Below are 14706 nucleotides of genomic sequence, written 5' to 3' on the forward strand. Positions count from 1 at the left end.
TGTGACAATGCAGCTCATGTCACAGCAACAACTCATTCATACTGCATGCAGTAAGCAATGAAGCCACTACACACATACTGTACGCAAAAGTTCTATAACAACATCATGCAAGCTGACTCAGAAGGTTGTCCACGAACCAGAGAGTTAGCAAACTGTTACCCAATACATGGGCCACATGCCAAAGTGTCCTTGAGTAAGACACTGAAGCCCAAGTTGCTTCCAGTGCTTGGCACTGGTGTGTGACTGTGTGTGCACTTGTGTGAAAGAATGGGTAGATGTGTCGTTGTGACTGTGAAGCGCTTTGAGTGCCAATAGAAAAGGCAGAAAAGAACTATATGAATGCCATTTACCATTTACTAATGAAAGATTTAAGGGACAATGTAGTTGTAAGTCAGTGAGTCTTGAGCTGCAGATGGCAGAAGACATAATTACAGTGCATCAACACTAACAATATGGCCAGGGATCCCTCTGTGCCAGTAGCTTTGAATGATTTACTAACTCAGCTGGAGTCTGAGGTTCGACCTGACTCTGTGAATTAAACCCTTGAAGTGTTTTTAAGAATTTTACATATGACTGTGTTTATGAATTTAAAATTTTCATTATTTACTTTTTAAGTAGATTTATTTTGAATGTGGGCAGAGATAGTTCCATGAGTTTTTGGAGGACAAGAATTGTCAGCGGACAATTAAACCTTTGATAATCGAACCCTAATATGTGGTGAAAGTCGAGTCAACTAGTCAATGATGTCACTCATAAAAACACAGTAGAAAGTATTGCTTTGCAACAATGAAATCTATATTCTTGACCTGAATACATATTGTAGTGTCTCACACAAAGAAAGCTATGGAGGCTTTTAATATGTGCCTCTTACTCTGCAAACTCTCAACTCTACCATGAATTCCGTCTCTCACATGGTGTGTTTACTGACATCAAGGACAAAAAAACACTCCACAGATACATTTTTTTAGACTTGTGCTCTGGCTGTTTGAACCGAAATGCTCTTTTTCTTCTTTTATGAAAATTTGGATAATGTCTTCATGTGACAAAGTCAATATTGTGTTATTGAAAAAAGGTAACATTTTGACAAACTGCAGTTGTTCATTTTTTCAGTTTAGCGTTTGATGTGAAAAATATTGACAGTAGCCTTGGTTTGCATTCACTCAGTTTACTTTGAAATGTGATTGTGACTTCATGTAGACTAAAACATCTATTGACTATATGACCACAGTTAAACAAAATAGTTTACCTTTTCTCACTTGAAAAAGCGATCCTCCTTTCTGTCCCTCTGCTTTGGATTTTCCTCCTTGACCCTCCTCTCTCTCACTCCACTCTCAGCTCGCACATTGTTCAAACACTGGTGACTGTATTGGGCAATGGACTTTCCATTAAAACCTTTTGAATAACCATGAAATAGTGTTGCATGGAAGACTAGACGTTGAGCAAATATTCAATATGACCTTTTCCAAAGGCCCGTATTCCAATAAATACTAATTTCCTGTTGATCTAATTAGCGCCTGGAGGAATTTGTCTTCATCAATTATTGAGTAAAAACAGGAGCAACTCTACGGTATGCTGTTGTAATGGATTTATTATGGTTAAAGGAGGGGGAGAAAGAAACGCTGGCTATTATTTATTAAGCAGTGCTGTAATTGTGCTGAAACCACACGCTGATGTGTGCATGACCAAAGCGGTGTAGCCACGCTACAGTGACACATTCTCGCAGGCTTACACAGAAAGGGACAGACTAAACATGTGTTGGCTCAAATCAAAGTGGATACGAAGTGAAAATAAATATAAACTTAAATTTAAAAGCGTCAAAAGCAGTTAGATGTTTCATCATGGTTAAAATAGCAGCAGGTTTACTTATAGTATAGTTTATCATTATTAATGATATTTATTTTCAGCATCTTGGAGAGCTCGCTACATTTCTTCTGAGGATTATGGCCAGAGTGTTCCCTGTGTTACCATGTAATCCCTGCCTTGGCTCCATGATCCTGAGATCAAAGCTCTGCGGGAGCCATGCCATCTGTTGCACCATACATTTTCCCTCCGTATATATATTTATTTTATGTTTATTTGTATCACTTCAAATGTATAGCATGGCCCAGTGCCACGCATCATAGTACATATATCCTAAACTAATGTGTTGGATGGGGCTGTAAAACACACGGGACTCAACAACAAATACAAAAAGGACAGTACAAACAAACATGCACACATGACAGAGCTATGCAAAGGACATTGTATAAGACAAGGTAATGCATGACTACATGGCTAATCCCTCTTTAAATACACTTCCGTTTGCGTTTAAATGTTCCCAGTCAGAATCCAATTTTGCAAGTAAGGAATTCCACATGTAGACCTCCCGAACAGAAAGCATTGATGTACGCATTAAGCTTTTATGTTTGCTTTTGCAGCATTGCTCAGCATTTTACCAAGCTTCCCAAATTTTATGTGTATCTAACAGAAGGCCAATATATTTTGCCTCCGAAAAATATTGAATAAATTTCCCATTAATTTCAAAACAGGATGCTGTGGGCTATAAATTAAATGACAGTTGTGTGGGAACTGGCAAAGTTGTGCTATCAGACATATCTGACAACCCGCTGAAAGACATTAATGTGGTTTTCACTATTCACATAAACTGAAACTCATTAGCAAACCATTATTGATGGGTTCACATGGTACACCGTTGAGAATGTAAGACTTAAACAGCCCTTTTAAATTTAAAAGTTTTAGCACAGAAAATAATTTTGGAAATGTTTTAGAATATAATGATTTAATGTTTTTTTTTAGGTCTAGGAAGACCGCACTGACTAATTCAACTTTATCAAATGATGATGTATGATGAATAAAACTTTTCCATTAAAAAGCAATTAGAAGTCTATTTAGAATAATACAAACAGAACTATGCCAGGTGTACATATTTATTTGACAAACGGCATTCACTAGTGAGTGACAACGTTTTCCAGACCATAGAAAATACAGGCAGGATATTAATTGGCTTCTAATAGCACGCCTGGTCAACTGTTCTTAATTTAAAAGTTTCCATCACTCTTGCCCTATTCCACTGACGGTGGAAATTCCCACTGCTAAAGGAGAGGTTGATGAGATGATTAAGACTTTCTACCCAAATGTCTTTGTGTGATATTAAAAAGGAGAAGCATTGTGAGAATAAAATTTTGAATATTATGACTACTGGAAAGAGAATCTATTACAGCAAGTCTGTGAGTTTGGATTGTTTGCTATGTTTGTTGTTTGTTCAGTAATGCACGGGCAATTTGAACTGATTTTGCCAGAACAGCTTTCTTATACTATTTGTTTGCTTCCACACTGCAGAAAGAATTCCTCTGGCCTCGGTGACTGCTGAGATATATTTATCAGTGTAAATTAAAAAGAAGAGGAAGACGTAAAATTAACACTGACTGGGTCTTGGGTCTATTGACAAGCTCCATGTAAACATCTTGGCTGATTTAGTTAACCTGGAAAGCAGTACCTTTATAACCATTTCCAGTTTTTTCAGAAGTAAACAAAGCAAGCTTTCAATATTGCAAACAACTTACCACTCTTAATATCTTTTTCACTTGAATGATTGCATAGAATCACCTGTACAGAGGACAGGAGTCAACTGAGCAGGTAGTCCAGCACACAACTGCACGCAAAACTGCACAAAGAAAGCAACTCAGAATACGTCAGGATATGGTCGGAGTGATCAGAACTCTTGAATGAGCTCTCAGTTATTCTGTAGAGGGTCACCATTCCTAATAAAATGAACCTAACATGCATGTCTACGTGAGAGGAAACACAGCAGATAAGGGAGAACATGGGAACTTCTTTAGGGGAGTCTTCTGGTCTTTTTCTGGCAGTTCTGAGTTACTGGCATTTCTGTCCACTGCAGAATAAAAATATTTACAACAAGGGTCTCTCAAGCCGTCCAGTATCTGTTTAATGAATTTCCTCACTTTTGACGTTAAGGTAAGGGCTTTTCAGTAAACATTGCAACGTGTCAACGTATTGTATGCAAAACATATTTCCGCCATCAGTGACATTGATGAGTCGTTGCAGCCTTATGGTAATTGAAGTGGAAAAAGAACGTAAGACAGAGGCATGTGTAATTCCTTCATTAAAAACAATACCAGCATGTGGTTAATTAGTGACGTGTTCATGTTGTTGTATGTAAAGCCATGTGGAGTTATGTTACCATATTTTCCGTCACTGACACCAACAGCAGATCAGTGGCAGTACTGCGTCACTGCATCAATGCTTCCAGGTTTGTATTACAATCTAAGATTTCACAACAATATTTTGTTCCTATTCAAGGAGTAATTGATACAACATTGATACAACATTGTTACAATGTTGCGATTCAGTTCATGTTCACGCTGCAATTGAGACAAAGCCACTGTGACAAAGTTCTTGTGCTAACTAGTGGTAACAGCTTTGTGATTCGTCATATTTTGCAGGAAAAGTTGCAGGAAATAATGAAATTGAAAATGACCTGACTTGGGCTAATAGGAGTTTTAGGCTTCTGCATCAGAGGCATAAACTCTGTTTCAGAGTGCAGTGGTGTTCACACCAGCTCAAACGAACTGATCTGAGGGGAAGACACTTGGAACAACAAGTGTGAAAACACCCTAAATTCTAACTTAATGTGTTAAATTTCAATGAGTGAGAGAGACTTCACAGCATCCCACGTCCCACAGTTTGTATCATGTCGCCATGCCAGAGCAAACACACAACAAACGGCATTGTTAGTAGTTCAGAAACAGCGGTAGGTAGAGATCCATTAGAGACAGAATGATATAGGGCAAAATCATGATCAGATCTTGAGTGGTCGCTCAAGGCTCATGTGGATTTAAAACAAGTTGTGAAAACACGTATTTTTAGTTGGCCACTTGTGATCCGATCACTCAGGATGCATGTTGATACCAGGTCTCAACAGAGCTGGAATGGAAACAAAACATGCAAAGTGTCACCTCTACAAATAAATGTCTACACACTAACTCTGCACATATGCACTCACTGCAGTAAAGTACAGTTAAGCCTACAGTTTAAATGATGAAGCAGCAGAAGGCACAGATAAGAATCCAGCCTGACATTTATTAAAATGCTCTTTGCCTTGTGCAGCAATATTGGGACTTTCTCATGGAGCCAGTGGATGAAGCATAATTAAAAAGGTAATGGTGCTGGCAGCGGCCCGGTTGGCATGGCTTGAGGGCAGCCCAACGCTATCAAGGCAGCCAAACACGAGAGCCGATAACTTTCAGCCCATCCTCCCACAGATTCTCTCTTCCATCTAAAGGTATATAACACCTACAGCCCTGTTATGCCATCCAAGTGGACCATCACTGAGCAGAAAGGTGGAAGTCACAGATAGGGCCTTATCTCACAGTTTAAAATTTAATTGTCGTCTTCCCTCTGCTAAGTTTTTCCTCCACCTTCACTTCAATCTTTAATGAAGATTAAGGAGTTTCAACAAAGCGTTATCAACATGAATGAGGAGGAGTGGAGAGACTTAATCAGGGTAGCCTTCACACTCACATGCACACACAGGCACCCACACACAAGTTACTATCTATGTGGGGACCCTCCAACAAGTTATTTTTGTACAACTGAATGTCTGACCCTATACCCTTAAGGTAATTCCAATCCTAAAACAAATGTTCTTGATAGTTTCTTTTTCTTTCACAAAAATAGAAAAAAAGTCAGGAGAAAACACCATTTGGTATCCTTTGAGGAATTTGGTGAATGGCCTTTGTAATTGGCCTTAAAACTGTTGTATCCTGATACAAATAATTTAAGCATACATTGGGAATTTTGACAGGAAACTGCTGGAAAACATTTGGACCTGGCATTCATGTGGATGTTACTTAGGCATGTAGAACCCAGCTAGACCAGACCAGGCACCCCCACCCCATAGCAATGACACTCCTTGATGGTAGCAGCCATCCCCAGCAGGATGCAGCCTGACACACACACACACACACACACACACACAAACGCATTAGGAACAAAACATGAAGAACAGCACAAGGTGTTGACCTGGCCTCCAAATTCATCCACAGAGGGCCCTCCCCTAAACCCATAGGACCCAAAGGCCCCCACTAACAACATTCTGTTGCCAGACACCACAGGACACCCTCAGAAGGCCCATCTCCATTCTTTGATGAGTCACAACTGCTTTGGAGGCACAAGGGAGACCTACACAATATTAGGAAGGTGGTGATAATGTTATGCCTGATCAGTGCATGTAGTGCCTATTGGTACTCAAAATTCTTAACAGTCACAATGGCAATCTATTCATTTGTTCAACATACACACATTTACAGCGCCTTGCTCTGGTTTACTGACTATTTAACTAGGAGAACACAGTGTGTCTCCATAGAGGATTGTAACTCTATATATCTGGGAGTAAAGACTGGTGTCCCACAAGGGTCAATCTTAGGACCTATTTTGTTTTCTCTGTATATAAATAACTTAGGTATGGGTTTAGACCCGGCCAAGGTACACCTTTATGCAGATGATACAATCCTGTATGCTATTGCTCCCTCAATACAAGCAGCAATGGATACCCTACAGATTGCATTTAATTCACTACAAATGTCTTTAATCAAGTTAAAACTGGTATTAAATGCCAAAAAAACTAAATATATGATTTTCACACGGGCATGGTCAAATTTTGACCGCACAATACTGTCACTGGATGGCACTCATATAGAAAAGGTAACCTCATATAAATACCTTGGCATCTGGCTTGATGACAAGTTATCTTTTGATGTTCATATAGATAATCTTTTAAAAAAATTGAGGCCTAAGTTAGGTTTTTATTTCCGTTTAAAGAATTGCTTTCCTTTTACTGCAAGAAAGACATTGGTCCAAAGCACCTTTTTATCAGTATTAGATTATGGTGACTTAATATATATGCATGCTTCTCCGGGCCTCCTAAAGAAACTGGATGTTGTGTATCACTCTGCCTTGCGGTTTGTAATAGGAGCACCTTCTAGAACACATCACTGCATGCTATATGAAAAGGTTCAATGGACTTCATTGCATTTAAGGAGAAAAATACATATTTTAATTTTTATAGCAAAGGCCCTAATGGGCAAACTTCCCAGTTATATTTGTAATCTTTTGTCATTTTGCCCTTCTACATACAACACCCGTTCCTCAAGCAAGCTCCTACTACATTCCACCACATCACGAACAAAACTGGGGAAATCTGCCTTTTCATCCTATGCACCACATGCCTGGAATGATCTACAACATACACTCAACTTGGACTCCTTACCCTCCCTAACTGTTTTTAAAAATATTTTAAAGCTGACTTACACTGAACAGTGTCACTGCTTCTAGTATTTTTATTTCATTCTAATGTATTTTTGGCTCTCCCTAGTCTTTGTTGTCTTTGACTCTGTGTTCTCTGTGTTAGTCTGTTTTTGATATCTTTGCTCTGTACCCATGTCCTATGTTGTATTTCCTTGTCTTTTATAACTTATACTGTATAATTGCTGCCATCTTGACCAGGACTCCCTGGTAGAAGAGACACTGTGTCTCAATGGGACCTTCCTGGTAAAATAAAGGTTAAATAAAAAAAAATAAAAAAAAATAAAAAATACCTGAGCGACCTGAGCCACAGTTGTCCAAATTTACGTAGACATAAATTCATTCACAATACAGTCCAATCAATGTGCCAGGTCTGGAGCAAGACAACCCTCCTCCCTAGATGATTGCGTGGCTCGGTACTCAACACTACACTGCTTCACTTTCTCCTGACAGACAAACATCATAATCCACGGGGCCCCCTTGCTCATACAGATTGTCCATCACACTGTCCATCTCGTTTTGCTGCTGTTTACATATGAAACTGAATCGCACACAAAGGACACTTAATGCAAGTTAACATGCATAAATAATTTGATGGGATAATGGTGTACATTCAAATGAATCGCTTCATAACGGAGACACTTTTAGATCTCAACCAATCAGGTGAGAGGAGCCCCAAATGGATATTGTAGATTCAATTGTGAAACCAAAGATGTATTCAAGCCTAAAGTAAAGCTCCAAACCACACTCCACAGCATCAATCAGATAGAAGGCACCATTTTCATTAAAGTCAAATTATCACATACATTCACATAGAAAGGCTTGCAAGTATAAGTATACATACGGCATTTGTACACACACACACACACACACACACACACACACACACACTGAACAGGGAGCAAAGGTTTCCATATTAAAGTGGCAGCATAGATTGTGTGCGGCTTATTGATATCTAGAGAAGGGAAACGGCTATATTGGCACCTAAATGACTTGCAGCGCAAGTTTTCTCTTGCTCTTTTAAACGCTTCCCACAAGACAGAAGCAACATTCACACCAAATCATGGCTAAGTGGATGTGACATACGGGGAGATGAAGAACACACATTATTTTAACGGTATAACACTGTGTGTGTTTGAGTGTTTATGTGTGTGTGTGCTCTTGGTTTTTCTACAGTTGTGGGGTCCAAAAAAAACAGGAGCTCACTAAATTCTGTCAATGGCTGCTAACATAGATCCACCTACTATGCCGTGACTGAAATGCTGAACCCTATTAAATGAAGTTTACATGAAGGTTAGGACTTGTGGATGTGTGTGTGTAAATATTTGTTGAGACTTTTTTTTAATTTCCACTCTTTTCTCTTTCTATTTCTAATCTGTAAAAATGATACATACAGTGTGGACCTGTGTAAATGTGCGTATACCCTCCATACCTCTCCCTGTATGAAGTTTAAGGCCGAAATTGCGCATTAGTTTGCTAATAAGAGGCAACTCTGCATCTGCGGCCGAATCCCATACGGCTGTCATATGTAAAGTGCTTTCCACTGAGCAGAAATTACTCCCATCCTTCCTCACACACACTAACATATGCACGCAGTCATATACACATATCTAGATGGCCAAGAGGGATGGAAGGGGGTAGGGGGAGAGAGAGGAAGAGAAAAAGAGAAAAGCTGACTTTAACATTTTTCTCCATTTTACAAAAGTAGCTGTGCTGTTGTCAACATGATGAATGAGAGAATAAAAAGAGAGAGAGACATAGAGAGAGAGAGAGGGAGAGAGAGAGGGAGGGAGGGAGGTTGGGGAAGAACAAGTTTTAGAGGAACAAGTGTAGTGGAACTGTCTGACCTTAAGTTGTGACAGCAGCTGTTGAACACTTTCAATGTAATATTCTTTACGTAATTAATGCTGATACTTTTACCGCGAGCTCTCTCTGTGTATGTGTGTTTACGTCATTATTTTGAAATGACAGTGCATGCACACATAGACTTTTAACCATCTGATAATTAATCATTTAGAATTACACATCTGTAGAGTTGGTTTGTAGGTGTTTGCATGCACAACTGCAACCTCCCAATAGAATTGAATAGTAAATAAACATTAGACCAACTGCAATATTTACCATGGAAGACAGTTTTTTCCCACCCACGAAGCTTTTAAGGAGTTTTTATGAAGATCTGCAGAACCAATCATATCATTTGGGTGGGCGTTATGTGGTGATGGACAAAAGAGCAACAGCGATCACATCGTCTGAGCGCCACTGAGTTGAATTTGTTTAGCTTCTGTAATTACAGTGGTGCAGGAAAAACAGCATGGTGGACGCAATCTGAATAAAAAGACAAATGCATGCTTTCCCCGTCCAGTTTTCCAAAGCTCTCTACACCAGAGCTACGTCCTAAATCTCTTCTTCTTCCTCTGTTTTTCAGGCTTTACTGCTTTCTATGACAGTTCTATATCCTTTGGCCACCCATACTCCTTCAGCTCATCAGAAATGTCCCCTCCCTCTGGGTCCCTGTGCTGTCTGCAGGCCCAAACAACCATGATTTCATTTAAATCTGTCCACACATTGCGTTTGCCTCTTTGGGCCAGAAACCTACTGTGCACAAAGCACCTTCCACTCCACATTAAACTAGTTATATGCACTTTTATTCAGCAGCTGTCCTATTTGATAATGTACGGCCTTCCTGGTTATGAGTCACGCTTCGGAAAGAACGGCCTCTGCTTCTGACGCGCGGTGTACCTCCTCCTGCTGTTAAACTTGGCTCTCCTGCTCCCGTCGGTGAACCTTATTAGCTGCTGACACAATAGCCTCCTGCAGCTGCTCTTGTTTGCTAAGCACTACCATTGCAACCACGCTTAATCTCCCAGATTTTTAATTAAAAAACATTGTTTTTGTACCGGATCCATGCAAATAGAAAGCAGACAATGTGCCAGCACATATAAGAAATGTGGTAGACACATATGCTGGATAGAACTACAGAACATAAAGATAAAAAAAAATAATAACAATTTCAGGCTTAGGTCAGATGAGATGAGAAAAAGAGTGATGCAAGTAATTTTGTATATAGTAAAGTCATGCATTTAAAACACTGCTAACACTAATGTCCCTCTTTCTGTAGATCAATAGCCATCAAGAGGAAACACACACTGGAGATGGTCCGCAGTGAGTAGCATAATAAGAATTCACTTCTCTGACATTTTTCAAATTTTACAGCACTCGTACAAATGTAAATGTAAATGTGTCAGAGTGTGAGAAAGCACTTTGAAGACAGACAGAAGAAGACAAAGACAGGAAAGCTAAATATCTGGTACCACCTGCTGGTCAGAGTCAGAGGAGATGAAACAGAAAGACATTTGCAGGCCTTGTCTATTCCTGTGAAATAGGGGGAGACAAATATAGAACGGAACTGAAGCAAACTGTTCACAAAGACATGGCGTCAAAGCCAGCACTGAGCTCATCGGAGTTTGCTGTTGGAGGTGCAGAGGGTGTATGACTGTATGGCCTTAGAGTTCTCCGGCCCATTATAACCAGTAAAACAACATGAATATTCAATGTGAAATGCCCCTTTCCTCTGGACGGCTCACAGGACTCGCCGGCTGATTGTGATCCATGGCAGCTGACAATCGGCCCATTGCAGAGGGCCATAACCCGGTGCTTGTGTGCTGATGACTGTGTGAGGCGGTGGCCTCAAACGGAGCAGTAATTGGACATTACTCCTGTGGAGAAAGGCTAAAAGCATCTCCGCCACTCTTTGTGCTGACATCCCTCTTTTACTCTCATCACACTCTTCTCCATTTCCCTTTGCTCTGGCTAGCACTCCTTTAATTGTAATGGCCTTTCTGGGAGTGTTAAAAGCAGCTCAGAGACACTGGACATCACTTTAACAAACACAAAGAGAACGTTTGTCATTTACATTACTCTGCTCTCTCCGTGTGTTTGTGTGTCTCCACAGTGAAAGCCAATGAATTCACACGGATCACAGTTTGCGCAAATTGAGCCTTTCTCGCCCCTTTCTGACGGCAAATAAATGTACAAACGTTCTGCCTGCAACCTCATGCACACGTACGCACGAGTGCATCAGTGTGTTGGTTAAATCATCATCTCGGTAATCTCTCCTCTCCGGCCATAGATGCTAGTGTTTATCCGTGTTAATAATGTAAGGGGGTTTTAACTGCTTACCAGTTGCTTTGTGCTATCACCATTAAGGCCAAGCTTTAATTTTTAAAGAGGAGGAAACAAACTCGTATACTTCCACTAACATTAACAAATGATAATGGGCTGAATTCCACCCATCAGCAAGGCGCAATCAGCCCGAAGCAATCACTGTCACAGGTACAGTTTGGATTAGTTTGTGTGTCCAGGGATCAATCATCAGTCAATACTCATTGTGCTGAATGCCCGTCTGGTTGGATCAAGCCAATGTCTTGTCTTAGTCTATATTTATTTTACTTTCCAGTACACACTTTACAACTGCCCATTGGCTGATAGGATATACTGCATATGACAAATGCAAAACATAACAGCGCATTACATGTAATCATTTCCTGACAAGAGGAAAAACAAGTGCTTCTATTAACCTCCCGGCAGTAGAAGACCCCAACTTAATTGTATGGTTTTGAGAAGACAAGCTTCATGACACTTTACAGGGTCCCGGAGAAGTATCCGTGTTTAAAGCCCCTCAGAAATGAAGCCTTTAGAAAGGAAGGATTCACTATTATATAAGCATGTTCTTAATATTAGTAGAGCAACAAAAATCACAAAAACACCAACGAAGAGGGGGATCTAGAAGGGATTAACAGAGACAAGAAGTGGATTGCACGTGTCTGCCTGTAGCGTCAACATCCCTTCACTATTTCCCCATAAGTTTCCCTCTATAGACATGTCAGCATATCACTACCAGTCGAATCAGCCCTTTCGTTCATTTGGTTGAACTGAACTTCATTCACAGCTGTCCGATTGTTTTTGTTGCGATACCCTGAAGACTCACCATCGCCACGCATCAGCAATAAAACTGCTTCACCACAAAGAAACACACAAATAAACAGCAAATGATAATTATGTATGGAAATAACAACAATAATGAGGATAAATCTATGCAATCAAAATATCCAGGTTAGGTGAAAGTAGGAAAAGCCAATATCCGACATTTTTTATTTATTTTTTATTTTTTTTTAGCGGCTCTGGAACTGTATCACCAACCCAAATCTCACCATGGAGCTTCAAAGGACCTGCAACTCTCGCCAACAGTGATCATCTCTGCAACTTTCCAATTCGCCGCTGTGTCGGTGTGATTGGGATACAGAGCCTTGATTGGGCCCGGAGCCGTGTTGACGAACACTGATAGGGGCTAAACCAGGCCAACCAGTAATTGATATTATAGAGAAGGAGGAGGAAGTGTGCGTGCATGGGTGTGTGTGTATGTGTGTGTGAGAGAGAGAGAGAGAGTGAGAGAGTGTGAGAGCATCTGTGTGTATCTATTTTAAATTCCTGTCACTCCCCCTTGGCTTACATTGATTAAACTGATTTCTACTATAAAACAATTCATGAGCATGCTGTATGGTACTATGTGTATGGTGCAATAGTAGTGCTTACAGTATATTATAATATTAGTGTTTGTGATGTGTTCTGGTAAAGAAAAAATAGGTTTAATGAAATGTAATGAATCCATTTTGAAACTGTATACATACATAAAATGTATATGATAGGATTTTACACAATGCAGGGGTTCAGAAGCTGCAGAGGAACCTGATGGACTGTGTATATTTCCACAGATATAAGCTGGTTGTGATTGATCTTTCCTCTTCTTATTAGATTGGTATCGATGTGCCAGTAGGACAGATGGCCACACCTACAGCCAGGGTCACGCTTCAGAACCTAAAATTTAATCGAAATAATAATACATTTTTTATGATCAAGCTGCATGGAGGTTTGGAAGCAAGTGGTAAGTTGCAGTGAGCGTACAGGGTAACATTAGGAATGAGCATTTATAGCCGGCATTTATGAGTCTGCACTAAAACACACCATGCACGCAGTGGAAACTGGGAAACATAAGTGCATCCAACCAAGGGCTTGGTCTCCGCCAAAAAAAGTCAACATTTTAACAGAAGACATTAGAGTATATCTCTGCTTTCAGAATGGCTCTGCATGAGCAACAACTGCTGCTGTATGAACATCTGAGAACAATTCCTCACCCGCAAACACTAGAATTTTCTCCTCCGCCATCCTTTTCAACAACCCTGTTGCCTTCTCTGATAAAAACACAGTAGAAAGACCATGTACAAGCACTTACATTTTAGATAAAAGCACCAAAATGACTCGCTGTAAATAATATTTCATTGTTGCGGGTGCTGAATAATAGATACCAGGGACTTAACTGGGGATATTTTCACCCCAACAAGCCTGGCAGGGCTGAAGGACCCTCTCCTTTTTTATTTCATTGTTACAGAGGAATGGAGAGGGAGTGAGAGAGCTCAAGGAGCAAGGGGGGGTGGAGGAGAAGTGAAAACGAGAAAGGTGGATGGATAGATAGCAAGCTAGATAAAGAGAAAGAGGGAGAGAGTGTGCAGTGGCATGGCGGAGGCAGGCAGAATTAAAGAGGCTTTTTTGTGGCGTTTAATATCCATTCATTGGCTGGACTGCTGACACAGTGAGAGCACTGCGTTCAGGATTTATAGCCACTTCTAATGGGCATGCCCAGAACCAAAGCACTGCAGTCAGCACATTCTCCCTCTGTGCACACACACAGAGGGAGAAAGACAGCCGGCTCTGCACACACACACGCGCACACACACGCGCACACACTAGCTAGCTGTGCAGTAGATTGAGTGCATGTATCAATAAACCCACTAACTGTGGGAATGTACAGATGTGGTCATGTGATTGCAGGTGCATACACACACAGACACACACACACGCATAAACACACATACACTGACCTGCCCAACTGGGGGTCTCCATGTACAGCCAACTGGTTGGAGAGAAGAGACCTGTGCTGCCCTGTTAGACAAGCAGAGAACAGAGAGTAAAAGGTTAGCCATCAAACACACATTTTACCGCAGCTAGAGGGAAAAACAAAACATCCACAGAGAGATAAAACGCAAACGTGATTCACAAGTCTGATGTTTTGCCCCACCATTCCTCTCTCAACGTGCATTCCATAAGGTAGAGAGCACGTTTCAGTATGTCAGGGTAGCTGCGGCAGAATTTTTCTTTGCTGCAGTTTTCAGTGTTGGCACATGAGAATTCAATAATTCAGCTCATCTTTGAAACAGCTAAGCCCGCTTTAAAAGTCAGGCATTTTTGTGCTACTTAAAATACTACACAAACTGTGGTAACTATACCAAACAAAAAAAAATCAGCAAGTCTAATTTAACGGCCCTTCAA

The 14706-nt window shown here is 40.5% G+C and overlaps 1 protein-coding gene across 1 annotated transcript in view; it reads right to left on the reverse strand.

The window, feature by feature from the left end:
* Nucleotides 1-14313, reverse strand: part of rbfox3a (RNA binding fox-1 homolog 3a) — a gene marked incomplete at both ends in the record, with an annotated part of 224532 nt that extends 210219 nt beyond the window's left edge. Inside the window, one exon of the mRNA XM_084567708.1 lies at nt 14259-14313. Within this exon, the coding sequence (XP_084423834.1) occupies nt 14259-14280 (22 nt within the window). The remainder of the gene's footprint in view (nt 1-14258) is intronic.
* Between the last annotated feature and the right edge of the window lie 393 nt (nt 14314-14706).

The sequence above is a fragment of the Chelon labrosus genome, assembly GCF_963514085.1.
Source record: "Chelon labrosus genome assembly, chromosome: 19".
NCBI lineage: Eukaryota > Metazoa > Chordata > Actinopteri > Mugiliformes > Mugilidae > Chelon > Chelon labrosus.